The sequence below is a fragment of the Danio rerio genome, chromosome 25, assembly GCF_049306965.1.
Source record: "Danio rerio strain Tuebingen ecotype United States chromosome 25, GRCz12tu, whole genome shotgun sequence".
Lineage (NCBI taxonomy): Eukaryota > Metazoa > Chordata > Actinopteri > Cypriniformes > Danionidae > Danio > Danio rerio.
Genome location: NC_133200.1, coordinates 12,715,887 through 12,732,512, shown reverse-complemented (window position 1 = coordinate 12,732,512; position 16,626 = coordinate 12,715,887). Strand labels below are relative to the sequence as shown.

The 16,626-nt window shown below is 33.1% G+C and overlaps 1 protein-coding gene across 9 annotated transcripts in view; it reads left to right on the top strand.

Annotated features, from left to right (window-relative positions):
- ntrk3a (neurotrophic tyrosine kinase, receptor, type 3a) overlaps positions 1-16,626 on the top strand; it is a 441,878-nt gene that overhangs the window by 337,820 nt on the left and 87,432 nt on the right. For all 9 annotated transcript variants that reach the window (XM_073942230.1, XM_073942233.1, XM_073942235.1 and 6 more), the window contains one exon: positions 13,310-13,498. In XM_073942230.1, coding sequence (XP_073798331.1) covers positions 13,310-13,498 — 189 coding nt within the window. The remainder of the gene's footprint in view (positions 1-13,309; positions 13,499-16,626) is intronic.

Here is a 16,626-nt window from a genome sequence, read left to right as displayed (position 1 = left end):
GTACATTTTGCTTTAGTTGTTAAATATTTTAAAGTGTAATTTGTAAAATATGTAATTATTGCATTATAATAAAAATATTATAAATATGGTCTTGCCAAATGTATGAATTAAATCAAAACTTTCTATTTTAATTTACATTAAAATTAGCTGTAAATATCTTCAGATTTTAATTATTTAAAAATATAATTTGTAATTATGTAAATATTGTATTATAATAACATTGTAAATATGATCCTGTCAAATGCTTAAATTAAATTAAATAAATCCATTTTAATTTACATAATGATTTTCTGTAAATATCTTTGGATTTTAAACATTTTAAAGTATAATTTATAAATATGTAATCATGGTATTATTATAAAATGTTGTAAATATGATCCTGCCAATGCATAATTACATTTTCATTTTCCATTTTATTTTGCATGGTAAAATTAGCTGTAAATATCTTTAGATTTTAAATAGTGTGATTTGTACTTATGTAATTGTTGTATTATAATAAACGATTGTAAATATGATCTTGCCAAATGCATGAATTAAATTAAATTTCATTAAATAAAAAAGAAAATTGATTTTAATTTATGTTAAATTTTGCTAAAAATATTTTTATATTTGGCACATTGCAGGGCTGATAGTGGAAAAAATTCCTGAGCCTGAACTTTTTTTCCTTGCCCCTGAGGTGAGTAGGTGTGGGGGTACTATGTATGCAACGCACTTTTAACACATAACTTGTGGGCCCCTGGGCCCAAATATATTAACAGCCTATGTATAACCCTGATCATCATTATTGTCAAGTGGCTCTTTTTAGACATGCCAGTAATGTCAGTGACACATGCCAGTGTCAGTGATCTTGTGACATTTGCCAGTAGGTGTCAGTATAAGCACGTTATAAGCACATTAATCTTATAAGTCTCTTTGCTTTAATATTTAAAAATCATTAGGCAAATGACACCTGTTATCTTACATGCATAAATGTTATGAGTTTTCAACATGCATTTTATTATAACTTTTTAAAGGATATTATTTAAAATACCTTAAAATGAAAATAAGTTAAATAATAAAATAAATGAATGAATTAAAAACATAGAGAAGTCCATATTGTAGGGAACAAAGGAACTGCCAGGATGCAATAATATACAGTACAACAGATAAGTGTAACCCCTCCCATACATAAGCATGCCACAATAAATTTGACTGACATGTACTGTCAAATGACTATATTACGTACGGAAGTATGACTACGAATACATCAAATAAATGCGTTTAAATTAAAACATCGTGGAGTAGCTCAGCAAATAAACTAACTTGCGACGCGATAAATTAGGTTAAAAGTCGCGTAATGATTAAATATAGTTTTGCTCGTGTTAATTAATGTCATAAGCTTCGCCGGGTGTCGATGTCACTGCAGTGACATGCAGCGCGACACTCTGAGTGACACAGGTCACTACACATGCCACTAGCGAGTGACACATGACAGTGGAAAACCGGACGTGCCACCGGAAGTGTCACTACACTCAGTGGCATGTGCCAGTGTCATCTGTACGTCAGATGTCGTGTCACTCCATGTTAAAACTGTGAATCCGCGTTCAAGCGCACACAATAAGCTAAAACTCGCCCCAAGCACCGGCAAAAACAAATAACAATGAATGTGTCGAGGAAAGAGTAAGGACATATCTTAATTATTTATTAATAAACTTATTCTGAGTCAGTGTCGCAAAGATCCTGACTGGCAATCTCCTCTTGGACTCGCCTTTAGAAATTCATCTTTACGGATTACATGAAGGAGTTTTTTTGTTTTCGATTTGTTTTATTTCGTCAAGCAATAATTTAAAGCTTTCTATAAATATATTTATTATGTCTGTGAGGCATATACATTTTGCTTTATTTTATTAAGCGCTCCTGTTCAAAAACCAGACGACAGAAAGCGCATAATTTTGGTTTTCTTTATTTTATAAAAACGCTGTAACGTTTTTTGATGTATTACTCGTACTTTGTGAGCAAAAATGACGGATAACTTTAAATTGCTCCCACTGAAAAAATGCAAGTTATTGCTCTGGTGCCTCGATGTCCAGCAAGCTTTTTATAAGCAAACTATGCGCCTAATAGCACACATTCTTTAACGTTTAAGCTACCATTGTTTTATACTTGAACTGTTTTATATCTTTTATTTTAGGCAAGTCGTGATGATCTGAGAAGGCAAACTGATCAAACAGACAATGATGGTCTTCCGCTGGGCGCTGTTCGTTAAAAAAAACAACTTATTTTTAAAATGCTCCAAACGTTTTTCTAAATAAGCTGAATAAAAAAACGAAACTAAATATAAACACTTTGCCATTAGGCTACATACAAAACTGAACTATTTCATAGCTGAAACACTATTGTTTAAGGAGAAGGGGGAAATATATTTTTGTCCCATCTATTAATTGCTTCACCGTTATTTCGAGAATAAACCCAGCGTAAATATGCAGATGTCATTCCCAAAACATATCAGCGTATATGTGCCGAAAACGAAAGTTTCATACAAATTCTGAATGGATTATAGCCTGGAAAGTGCAAAGCACGCTCCTCTTATTATCACTAAAAAGCGTCACTAATCTTAGTTCATAGAGATCTCACAAAGATCCGTTATAATTTATAAAGCTCTCTAAATTACACAATTAATCTTTTATTTACATGGCGTCTACACTCAAAAGATGATTCACGAGCACACAAAATGGCACTTAATAAAACCAATCCGGCGCTTTCAGCAGTGAGTGAATTCTGTGAATCTAGAGAAATGACAGATCAATATCCGTGAACCTGATTTTTTTCCCCCGCAGCCACAGTACGCCGGAAATCCGGCGTGGTGCCGGAACGCTATCACCCCTGACATTGTGTAAAAAATGTAAAATGAAAGAAAAATAATTAATGCTTTAGCAGTTAAATTTGTACACAAATGTAGCAATGTTTACGTTTAATATATATTTAATAGTTATTTGTTTTAAAGAGAGAGTCAGAATCAGTATCAGAATCTGAAATGTTATAAATTTCCTCAAATTTGTCATACACATCATGATCAGCCTAAGTATTCTACAATATAAAATGTAATAATTTTCTGTTGAACATAGACATTTACATACTAAAATTAGCTGTAAATACCTTTAGGTTTAGCACAAATTAGGACAAAATATGTAAAAAAAAAAAATAAATGTCATCATTATTTGTAAAAAATTGTAAAATGTAATGGCACACATATTTATACTCTAAAGCATTATAAAATAGAATTAAATATAAATACATTTGTCTTAAACTACAGGCCTGACTGGATCAGCAGGAAAAAAGACCTCACCATCATCTTTTGCCATCATTAAGTGCTATTATTTATAATACAAATAATTGATATAGATGTTGTAAAACATAAAAATTAAAAACACATATTGTTAATTATTGTATATTATTAAAATAATATAAATAACACATACAAATATGTAAATATCATTTAATTGGTCATAAACAATCAAGAACTCTATAGACCAAATTGAACCGGCAAAAAAAAAAAAAAAAAAAAATTCCTTACCGTAGAGGCCTGAATTAGCGAGTCCACATTTGACGATTTTGAATGTTTGACAATATTACACATGCAGGAACACTGGCTGTCCTTCAGCGCTTTTGAACCTGACAGCAGTTTGACCTTGAAACTCTCATAGGAAGATTCACAAGGCTGTTAGGTTCATAAGGTCAGACGTGTTGACACGTGGCCAGTGAGAGAGCTGGACATGTAGACACACAGGACCGTCTGCATTATGATACTTTCAAATAAGCACAGCCTCTTCAATAGGAGACTTAAAAGTAAAACTCGTATAAAAAATATGCGTCAAGTGTGTTTTTCCTATAATCACAATTATATGAGCGGGAACACGATGAGTAGAATAAAGGCTGATTTACACTTCTGCGTCAAGCGCTTGTGTATGGTCTGGCGCAGCCTGCGCATAGTTGCATAGCCCTCACTGTGGCTGATGCCTCTTGAAAAAATGTTAACTACATGTCGCGACGATGCATAGCACAAGCTCTGTGATTGGTTAACTTGGTGGCAGTGATGACTGTGAGCGTGGTTAAGAGTCACAAGCCAAATGGAGCGAGTGTTTAACAAGTGTGGAGGATCTCCAGATGGAGACTTGTTTTGTGTTTACCTTATGATTAAAGTTGCTGCATGTCCGCCGGTTCCCGCCTCTGAATAAGCAAGTTTTTGCTTCTGTATGTAGCATTAAAAACACCCGTGAAGAAACTCAACACAGGAACATAAAAACCTCACTGCCAGCTAGTGTTTCAGTTGTGTTATTACAGAGCAACACATTCAGCACACAGAAATATAATAATTCACGGCTATGTGCAAGGCGTGTGTCACGGCAATCACTCAATGAAGAAGTATAAATCAGCCTTAAGTCAAGCTGAAGCATAAACAAGTTTACAAAAATAAATCAGCCCCTGTAGCCAGCCTGGTTTAATGGGTGGCTCTTTTTCTCCAAAAGTGGTCATTTTTGCAGTCATTTTTGTCATGTTGTATCTTGTAGGATTAATAATGCTCTATTTAACAACATCAAAATAAAAGATTTGTTTCCCAGTAACTTATTTATTTGAGGTTGTTAAAAATATACATGGCGTTGATTTGTGAAAACAAAAAGAGCAAGAAGACGTAGCCCAGGGGGCCACATTTCTCGGTTCTCAAAAATCTAACCCTGGGCATATATTTCATATTGTGACATATTACAAGACACATATTATGAGCCTGGGTTTTATACAGGTCATGGTTCAGGCAGATTTTGTTGTTCATAGCTGGATGTTGGCAAAATAATTGTTTGTATTCGCACAAATGGAAAATTCGACTGTTGTTGATGGTGAATATTACTAGTGCTGCTTGCTGTGACGTCGGAGTGACTAGCCAGCAAAGGATTCCAATTGGTCCTAAAAAGTTTTTCTCACAATTTGTAATGGTAAAGCATTCAAAACAAATAAAAAATTAACAATAAAACTGACAAATTCTGGACACTTTTGGTATGTTCAAACAGGCTGATCTCATGAGAAAACGTAGGTATTTTTACGTTTTGTATGTAAGACTTTAAAAAGAACCCAACCACACCCCTAAACCCAACTGTCATTGGGGGATGAGCAAATCGTACTAAATTGCACGAATTAGGTTGTATGCATTTATATGATTTACTGTAGCCACTAAATCAAAAAGTTACAAATTGCCATGAGATTGTATTGGTTCAAACTATCCAAACTCCCTTGGCCTGTAAATAAATGCATACAATCAAATGGGTTTTGTTTTTGTTTTTTTCTTCTTTTTTATATTAGGAAGGCCACAACTCCTCGTCAAGGTTTCATTCAGAATTAAACTGAACTGTTAAATGAGCAGGACTTTTATCTGACTCTACACTTTCTCTTTTGTGAACTTCAGGCTGAAATCCAAATGTAATGAGCAGCCGCAATTGCTTTCATGCCTATAACTTGAGCTTATTTTGAGACAATAACAGTGGTCTGCTGTGACATGTTTAAGTGGAAATCTTGGCGAAAAGTCTTAATTAGCTTTAGCCTTTAAGACAGGAGACGACGTTCAGCTAAGTGTCAAATGACCCCTGCAGCTAATTGGGTCATTAAAATACTTTTCTTTTCTTTAATTGGAAGTCTGAAAAAGCCCCAAAAGGACCATTAAAATGATTTCCGTAAATACTAAAATGAGATTGAGGTGAAACATTACCAACACCATTACCCCCAGTTCTTTAAAACCATCGCCCTTATAATGTTCATATGATCATTATTTATATGATTCAGACTGATAAAAATAGCTTCAACACATGAGTAAGAAACTTAAGCTGCATTAATAATGCTTTGTATTCAGTTTAAGTGAATACCATTGCATTGCATCATTAGATTTCTTTCACAATGGTTTCTAAAATATTGTTAAATATTAATTTTATTTTTTGTAATCTGATTTAATTAATACAATCAATATTATATAATACAGTATATAAAACATGTATATTTCCATAACTTTGTAATTAAACATTATTATTATTACATACATTACATTATCATTAATACAATGACATTAGTAATATATATATATATATATATATATATATATATATATATATATATATATATATATATATATATATATATATATATATATATATAAATATATGGGTTTTGAAATAATAACAATAATGATAATAATAATAATAATGTATATAAAATATACATTATCTAATAATTACTATATATAAAATATTTTTTTCATAGCTTTCTAATTAAGCATTACTATTGTTGATGTTCTTCCTCATTTTCTTCTTCTTTTTTCTTTTTCTTATTATTATATAGTATTTAACTAATGAAATTATAGTATTAAATTATTTTAAACATTATTATCATTATTATTAATAATATTATTATTAAATATTTTACTAACAAAATTATAGTCTTACATTGTTATTACATTAAAAATTACATGCATTACATTGTTATGAATATATTAGCATTATTATTTTTCAATCAATAATGTTTAACTAGACTATTATGGAAATATATGTTTTTCAAAATAATAAAAATGTATTTTAATATAATTTTTTTGTAATAGGATTTAAAAAATACCCCAAATATTATCCCCCAAGTAATATGTAAAATATATTTCCATAACTTCCTAATTAAACATTATTAATATTATTATAACATTACATTATTATTATCATAACAGTACTATAATATATATAATATATATTATAATACTGTTATAATAATAATAATGTAATGTTATGATAATATATGTATTGTAAATACCGTCATACCGCAATATTAAATTTTTTCGATATTACCGAAGTCGCATGACTCGGTAAAACTATAGGTCTTCTGAGAAAATTTGCTTAGGCGAATGAAGCGAACGGGAGGTAGCTGAAACTTCATTTCCCATCAGCCCCGGCGTGGTCATAATCCTTTGCGGTCTGTTGTCGCTACAGATCCAGTAATGCGGAAATGGAGTGTGCTGCTAGTAGCGGAGATGAAAAAAAGATGGAAATGATCGAACCTAAAGCGGGTGTTGTCGCCGCGCGCGTTCTGATCAGCTGTGTTGTGGCGCGCGTATTGTAAAGCGCCGAGGGGGGGTTGAGCGCGCATACTCAAGAGAGGTCTTGTCGCGCGCCTACTGAAGGGCTGGACTGGACGGAGGTTGTGTCGCGTCGCGGGGGCACTTTTGATCGTTTTGGAAGGGCATTTTCTATCCAAGACTAAAAAGGGCATGTGCACTGCACAGGTTGAGCCCTATGTGTGCACGTGCCTGCAAGTTGGGGAATACGACTAATAACAGTCATGGGGACTGCAGAAACACAGCACACTGTTCAGATTGATGCAGACATTGACTTGTACCGCAAAGAGATCTCTATCTCACTCATGGTTTGTCTTCTCAAGTGGGGGAAAGACAATGCACAACGTTACCCCACTGCTGTCAACATGGGCCAAGTCATATCTCTCTTGTCCCAGAAACCTCAGTCCCAAATGAGAGGGTTTTTTCTGTTGCAGGGGACATTGTAAATACCCAGAGATACCAGCTTTTACCAGATTATAGTTATATGATAATTTTCCTTTAAACCCATCTCCATCTAAGTGAGTGATTAAATGTTAAATGTGATGAGTTTTCAACAATACTAAATTGAAACTTTATTTTTTTACATGGTTTAATAATTTTTTGTTATTAAAATTGAAGTTCCTGTTTCAAAGCTTACAGATAGATGACTAATTTGTATGTCATTGACACTTTTGGCACTTTTTTGGAGTATTTTCAAAAGTTTTTTTTTTCCTGTAAATGATTCAATAAATACCGTACCGTGACATTCATACCGAGGTATTACCGTACCGTGAAATTCTGATACCGTTACATCCCTAATATATATATATTATTAGTAGAAGTATTAGTATTATTTTTATTGTATTTAACTAATAAAATTAATGTATTACACTAATAATTACATTACATTATTATTTTAATTACAATATTTTTTTTGTAATTCCATAATGTTTCATTAGACTATTATGGAAATATATGGTTTCTAAAATAATAATAAAAATGATATTGACAGTTATATTGTTATTAATTTTATGTATTTTTTTGTAATATAATTTTAATAATACACATACTATTAGCTAATTATTACTATTATTATTATTATTGTTATTATTATTATCATTATTATTATTATTATACATTATTTAACTAATAAAAATTAAATTACATTACTTTTACATTAATAATACAATATTACAATATTATTACATATGGTTTACATTATTAAATATTTTTATGGTTTCATAATGTTTATAGAAAACTATTAGTTTATAATGATAATAATGTATGTTATAATAATGATTAATATTACTTATTATTCTTCATTTCATGCACAAATAAAGTGATATTTTTTTATTAGCTCAGTTTTTGCGTTTACAATGACTACATATTCAACTTCAGAGTTACAGCACTCTTAAAAATTCCTCAGTAATATCTCCAGGTTATACTTAGAGACGCGCAAAAGTCAGACGCAGCTGCTAATGCGCTTCAAAATAAATACACAAAGCATATCAAATAGCACTTTCAGAATCCTATTATACAGCTGGCATGGTGAATTGAAGATCGCATTCGCTCGCAGTTTGCCTTCTGGCGTTTCGACTTAGAAACTCCATCAATAAAATGCAGGAAACAATTTGTTTAAGCAGCCGAACAGAAAATGGGGAGCGAGCCATTGAGTTTCTACAGGACTTCCTCCTCTTGTCATCTGCAGGACGACTGCGTTTTATCAAGAAGTTCACATTTATATTACAGAACGTTCTTCTCTGTCTAATAACAGCTGAAGTTAAAATTATTTGCCCTCCTATAAAATTTTGAATTCTTTTTCAAATAATTCCCAAGTGATCTTTAACAGAGCAATATATTCTATAATTGTTTTTTCTTCCTTTTTAGAAACGATTTGTGTCAATATTATTAGACCCTTTATATATATATATATATATATATATATATATATATATATATATATATATGTGTGTGTGTGTGTGTGTGTGTGTATATGTTTTTTTTTTTTTTTATTGCTACAGACCTTTAACCATTAATATTCCTAATTATCCTATTTAAGTCTTTAAATTGCACATTAACACTAGAATGAACAAGGCAGTCCATTTGACCATTTTTAAATTCAATTACAAAAAGCAAAAGAGTCCTGATAATTTTCTACCTTGAAATAGCATCAAAATGACTGCATAGATTTGAAATACATAAAAAAAAAAACTTAAGATAAGTGATTGCAAACAATTTATAAGGGCTGAATTTAAACAAACAAATTAAATTTAGTAATGTTCAACTTTTTGTTGAATTTAATTAAATTCAGCCCATTTAAAATGTTTGCACCCACCCTAAAGAAATGTAGTAAATTCCATTAATATTTTTTTTCAGTGTATACTTTCCACCGTGCCTTTGAATCAGCTTTGAATATGCGTGCATCTTTTTCTTAGCAACTTCCTGCTAACATAAAGATAACTTTCTTAAAGCAAAAACAAAACTTTAACTACGTCTTTTAAAGCTAATAAACTTGCTTTCCCGCTTGTGTGGTGAAAGTGAGGTGCATATAGGCTGTATTACGAAAAATATCACATTTTCAGGGTAATGACTTCATAAAATATGATGACAGACATTCAAAGCTTAATTGTAATAACTTAATAGAAACTCTGAATGTACACGTAACGTGACAATGAAAATGTTTCAAAAATGTTTCATTGCAAATTGTTGCAAATAATTTCTAAAGTTGAGCATTACTAAATAAAATGTGTTTGTTTAAATGCAGCCCAAATAAGTTTTTAGCAACCACTTACCTTTAAACAAAAATTAATAAATCCAATAAATATATATTTTTTTCAGTGTAGTTATATCATTCTGGCAGTTGCAATATAGGATCTGGCAAAATAAATATATAAATTATATATAAATATATTCTTACTGTTATCATGGGAATGACAAAAATCGATTACGTTTAGAAATGTGTTTTTAAAAAAATTCTTCTGTCCATTGAACAATACTTCAAAAAGAATTAAAATGTATAACAAATATTTTGTATGTATCACTGTTTTTTAGAGTATGCTTAAAACTAGAACTACCATTTTCCAGTGTCTATTACACACACATACTGTTTTCATATTTTCAAAGTCTCCCAGTCAGTGAAAAAACGATGCATTTATACCTATAAACTCCAGCAAGTCAAATTTACCTACAGCTTATACTAACTTAGTTTCAATCTGTATTTTTTTTTTTTTTTGCATTCTATGTTGCTAAGCAACACCTTTCTCCCACTGAAATACTGCTAATCAGTTTTAGTCACAATGGCTAAAAGAAGGCGATTTATGGATGTCAAACAGATATTAGAGGCACTAAATGCCACAAGTGATGGCGGATCTTATGTTGATATTGTTGATGATTAAAAATAATCATATACACATATACTTGGTGAAGACAGTGGCTAAATACTGGGGATAAATTTTACCTGCTGAGGGTTTTGAGTGGAACACGACTCCTGTTTGTACTGTCAAGCAAAATGGTAATTTGAGTCAAATGGAATTTTGTAAAAAAAAATTTGGGACAGTTTTATAAAAAAAAAAAAGTATTGCTACTAAAACAAATTCTTTTCATTTTACATTTGTGATACATCTAAAGATATTTACAGCCATTTTTAGAATGTAAATATTTATATTAAATGGAAAATATAACGGAAATCATTTTATTTCATATGTAATGTAATGTGTATTTAAATAGCGCATTTATTGTGTATGGCCATACAATCATGAAGGGGGTCTCTCCACACCACCACCTGTGTGCAGCATCCACTTGGCCACAACGGCGCCAGTGCGCTCACCACACACCAACTATTGGTGGAGTGGGGAGACAGTAATAGTGACAATTCTGTGGATGGGGATGATTGGGAGGCCATGATCGTGAGGGCCGATAGAGGGACTTTGGCCAGGACACCTGGGTTACACCCCTGCTCTTTTCACAAGAAGTGCCATGGGATTTTTAATGACCACAGAGAGTCAGGACCTCGGTTTAACGTCTCATTCGAAAGACGGCGCCCACTGACAGTGTAGTGTCCTCTTCACTTTACTGGGGCATTAAGACTCACGCAGACCACAGGTTGAGTGCCCCCTGCTGGCCTCACTAACACCACTTCCAACAGCAACCTAGTTTTCCCAAGTGGTCTCCCATGCAGGTACTGACCAGGCTCAGCCCTGCTTAGCTTCAGTGAGTAACCGGTCTTGGGCTGCAGGGTGACATGGCTGTGACATTAAACAATACTTACAGCCAGTGTTGGGGAAAGTTACTGTTGAAAGTAATGCAAAACAATATTGAGTTACTCTCAAAAAGTAGCTAGTTACTTTTTATGGTAATGCATTACATTGCTTTTGAGTCACTTGTTCTTAAATCTGATAGAAATTCTCTTTCAGAAATTGTATTTTTTTCTTCTTTTTTTATTTACAGAGGAGCTCTGCACCTAACAACTGCATATATATCCAACACCTTCATTTGACCTTCAAAAAATAAACATCAAAACATAATGATTTAAGTTAATAAATCACTTGTTATCCTCAGAGCTATACCTGCCGTATATAGAGATTAATAAAAGTTTAAGCAGTGTGTTTGCTACTTTTGTAATTTTTTATCTTATGTTACGTAAAATCAGTGTCAGTTGAGGCAATCGCCTTTTTCCCCAGCGTAATCTCATGAGGAAACGTAGCTATTTTACGTTTTGTCAGTTTTGTGGCTAATTTGTACAAATTCATTCACTGTAAAAAATAAAAAAAGTTGAGTTAACTTAATTTTAAAGCAGCCATCTGCAAAGTAATTTTGAGTTTATCAAGCTTCAGTGGTTGAAGTTATGCCAAATGATTTTTTTTTACGTCAATTATACTTTATAGAATTATTTGGCACAACTTCAACCACTGTAGCTTAATAAACTCAAACTTTCTTTGCAGCCGGTTGCTTTGAATTTTTAAGTTAACTCAACTTTTTATTTTTAAAGTGGTAAACGCTCAAATAAAGAAATTCAAAATTCAAAGTATCCTCAACTGATTTTCTTTTTTTACTTTCATTGAACAAACAGTTCCAAATATGCAGTTAAAGCCTTTTTATAAGTAAATTCAACTCTGAGCTCAAAAATATGTCCACCTAATTTACAATTTTAACAATTTGTGTTTTTTTTTACAGTGTACAAAATGTGTACGAGTTTAGTCGTACGAAAATGTATGATTTTAAAAAGGAGGGATGGCACCCAACCCCACCCCTAAACGCAACCTTCATTTGAGATAAGCAAATCGTACTAAATTGTACAAATAAGATCGTACAAATTCAAACAAATTAACCACTAAAGCAAAAGGTTACGAATTACCATGAGATTGTGTTGCTTTTTCCTTTTCTTCGATGCATTCAAAGGATTGAGAATACTTCCGTTGTAGAAAATGTAAGGCTCTGGCTTGCCATCTTGGTTTCTGTCTGTTCCCACGGGAGCACATTCTCTCATTGCGTGTGATTCAACATGTCTATATTAATTTAAATTCAGCAAATAATTTTTTAATAAAGCTAATTAATTAAACTTAAAACTAACTTGTGTTATGTATTTTTTAAATTAACTGAAATATTTTTAACATATTTTTTCAAGTAATGTATTACTTATAAAAGTAATTTTACGTAACTTACGTCAAATTTACAACATTATTAAAATATTAAACTATCAAATATTTAATCATTTAAATCATTGAATTGTATTCTACATTTAAACTACTAAAGCATTTATTTTCCCCTTTTCTATTTTGTTTTATTTTATTTCGAAATAATACCAATGGCAGAAACGAATGGCGCAAATGCTGCTTCATTAAAGTTGTCCCGAAACCCTCTCACATCGCCCCGTCTTGATTGTGAAGCCCTGCCATTTATCAGTTGGCAGCCAGGACGCCTGAAACCGAGTGTGGGTGTATTTTTGTTGACGCCGCTAAATGAGGCGATGATGGGACTTTGGGAATCTTGGTGTTTACGGTGGCCCGGAGCCACGACAGCTGAGGCTTCTGGGGTTGAATCAGACTGAGGCGGTTAATGTGTGACCAAATGACAGAGAAGAGCTCAAAGAGATAACGTTTATTCTGACAAATGAGCCTGCCCTGCTTTTTTCCCCTCTCAGACGTATTACGCTGCATTCATTTTCCATTAAGCAACCGTTGTCATTTTGTGTGATGGCTCTTTTTTTCCTCTTCGCAGGACCTGTGGCTGTGATCAGTGGTGAAGAAGACTCTGCAAGTCCTCTCCATCACGTCAATCATGGCATCATAACCCCGTGTACACTGGACGCTGGACCGGACGCTGTGGTGATAGGCATGACTCGCATTCCAGTGATCGAGAACCCGCAGTACTTCCGACATGGGCACAACTGTAACAAGCCTGCTACTTGTGAGTACCAAACCAGCTTTTTTTTAAATGCCATTGTTATTATTTCAAATGAAATGAACTAAAATGGAAGGGTTACATTTATAATAAAATTCAACAGTAAAAATCATTCAACAGTTAAATATTTTAAGTGTTGTAAATCAGTTTTATATAATTTTAAGGTAAATTAAATTTAATTAAATTTTCCAATATAATATACTGTATTATACGCATTTTTTTAGTACTTAAGAATTAAATGGCTGCTTGTGTGTGTGTGTATGTGCGTTTAGGGCTGTCGACGTTAACCTGTTTATATTTCTTAAACACAAAGGAATTGTTTGATAAGGTTTGACCCCAGCTTCATTGTAGCCATGTCATTGTGTGATGGATAATATGATAATATATGATGGATCAAGAACCTTTTGTTTCCTTAAACTTGATTGTCATGCATTTTTTGATTTCAAAACCACATGCTTAAAGTAAAATCATATATTTTAAATTTGCTAGACTATGAATGCGATTAACTTATTTTTTTAAATCAATCAATAGCCCTAGTTTTATTTATTTTAGTGAGTACTTATGAATTTTGAATGAACAGAGATGTATAAAGTACTAGAAACCCAGACTTAAGTAAAAGTACAAGTACTCTATTAAAAACTGACTTGAGTAGAAGTTGAAGTGCTCTTTAAGCACCATACTTAAGTGGAAGTACTAAAGTATTCAACATTTCTTGTACTTAACCCATTTAATCCCACCGGTCACAATTGTGACCACAATTTGTGCTTGCTTATTTTTCTGTAGTATTCAAAAGCAACTCTTATTATAAAGCACATGTTCATATATAATGAAAGTTTAAGATGTCTAAATGAGTTCAGGGCAGGTCTAACATGATTGGGTAGTTTGGCCATTTGACCATAAACATTTATTTCTTAGTACGTGGATTTGAGCCACGTGAATTTTGCTAGCTTGGAATTTATTTCCGCTTATAATGAAGCTTATAATATTTTACTCCATAATTTACTCCTATAATTTGTCATTTTGTCATCATTTCATTTGAATATTTGTGTTAACCAGGTGCATAAGATTGCTATTTTGTTATTTTTGAAACTGAGCCAGGCAATGCTTACTTCTGGTTAATTAAATAAAACTAAATTCAACAAGTTAAACCAGTCTTTAAACGAATTGCTGGCTAGAGATTTTTAATTTAGTAAATGCATTTACACTATAGACCTAGACTCCCTGTGTTCTACCACCGGTCACAATTGTGACCAAAAATAAAACCCATTTTTTCATGGACTTTTCAATATTTTTTTTGAAAATTGACATTGATTGTTTATTATCCTTACAAATACCACACAAACTCATACATATCATCTCTAGGAAATATTTGGGATTAAATGGGTTAAGTATTGCAAAAATTCTAAAATGTACAACTCAAATACTGAAAGTAAAAGTACAAGTATTGTGTAATGTAGTTATTTAAAAAAGCAGTAAACATGATTAAGCAGAATAAAAAGAAACATGGTTTATGATTAATAACACCATTCAGCGTGACACAGCCTATATGATAGACAGCTAGTTAACGTTGAGTGAACATCGCAGCATGTTATGAACCGCGGGTTGCTAACGTTAGTTAACTTTTCTAGAGATTATGTATAGCTCAAACTGCTGTGTTTTGTATACTATATTATTTTTATCTTAACTTGTTTTTTCAAATTCTAATTTTTGAAGGCCATTATTTTGCAATCTTTCGGGAGGCAGAGTTTGCACTTCATTCTATATGAATTGTCTTTCACACTGACACATGCAAACATGGACTCTAAATTGGGCTTTTTCCTCATCGCCACAAACAGTTGAACGTAAAGGAGGTGACATTTCTGAGTTTTCCATGTCAAAAACAAACTAAAGTGCTCTCAATGCAGGCAGGCAGCGCTGTCTTCTTTGATCATCAGAGCCAGCTTATTCAAACCTGTGACAGAGCCATCGCTGCTCTGGCAGTGATAATGTGGGTTCGGAATGATTCTAAAAAATTTTATAATTGTAACGAGTAACTATCCAGCACATAAAAAATCTATCAGAGTAAAAGTATTAGGGTGCTTTCACACCTGTGTATAGATTCAGTTGTTCCGAAACAGAGATTACAATTGTTACATTGTTGCTCTTTGCTCTTGGAGCGGTTCGCTTTCACACTGCAAAGTTTATAATCGGACCAAAAGAGCTAAAACAAGTCACGTGCGAGTAAACTCTCCTTACATTGGTCAGAGTGTCAGGGTTTATTTTGCAGCGTCCTGCTCAGCTGTCAGGAGAGGTGGTGGTTTGGTGGTGATTGACAGGGTGCGCGCGGGTGACGTGTCTGAGCAGAGACGCGGTGGGGAGGGGTGAGAAGGGTGCGCGACGATGCCTATTTGAGAACCGGGAGTGAGACGCGAGATTACCGGGAGATCATCACTCGTTTGCGGGCATCCGGAGACTCGTGAAACTTCCCGACATACTCATAATTCTCTCTTCATATAGCCGTAAGCCTATTACATATCCATAAAACTCTGTGATATAACCGCGCTCGGATCGGATCGCTTTCTCACTGCGATCGATCCGCTCCAGGGTTCGTTTCAATCGAGCCGAGACCACCTCATTCAAGCGATCTCGGAGCGATTACTTTGGCGTGGAACAGAGCGCGATTGCCCTGTTCACATATGCCAATCGAACCGCGCTAACTGGGCAAACGAGATACGTTCCGAAACAAAAGTGTAGGTGTGAAAGCACCCTTAAACTCATCGAAAATATGTACAGAAGTAAAAGTGGAAGTAGGAGGAAAAAAAAACATACTCCAGTAGAGTACAGATACAGCCTTTTAGTTCTTAAGTAGGGAAGTAGCTTTACTTTGTTACTATACATCTCTGATTAATAAAAGTAAATTGGCTCCAAAATTGAGTATTTGTGAGTACTAAATAAACAATAATCCTGGATGCGTCACTAGCTCTAGTTTACTCACAGGTTGTTTTTCCCCCTCACAGAAAGTTCCTGCTTTAGTTTGATTATTTAATTATTTGTTTAATCATAGTTCTGTTTGAGCTATTCCTTTAATGCCAGGGTGATTTTTAAAATGATGTGAGGTTTATTTATAAACTAATTTCGAGAGGATTACATGCTTA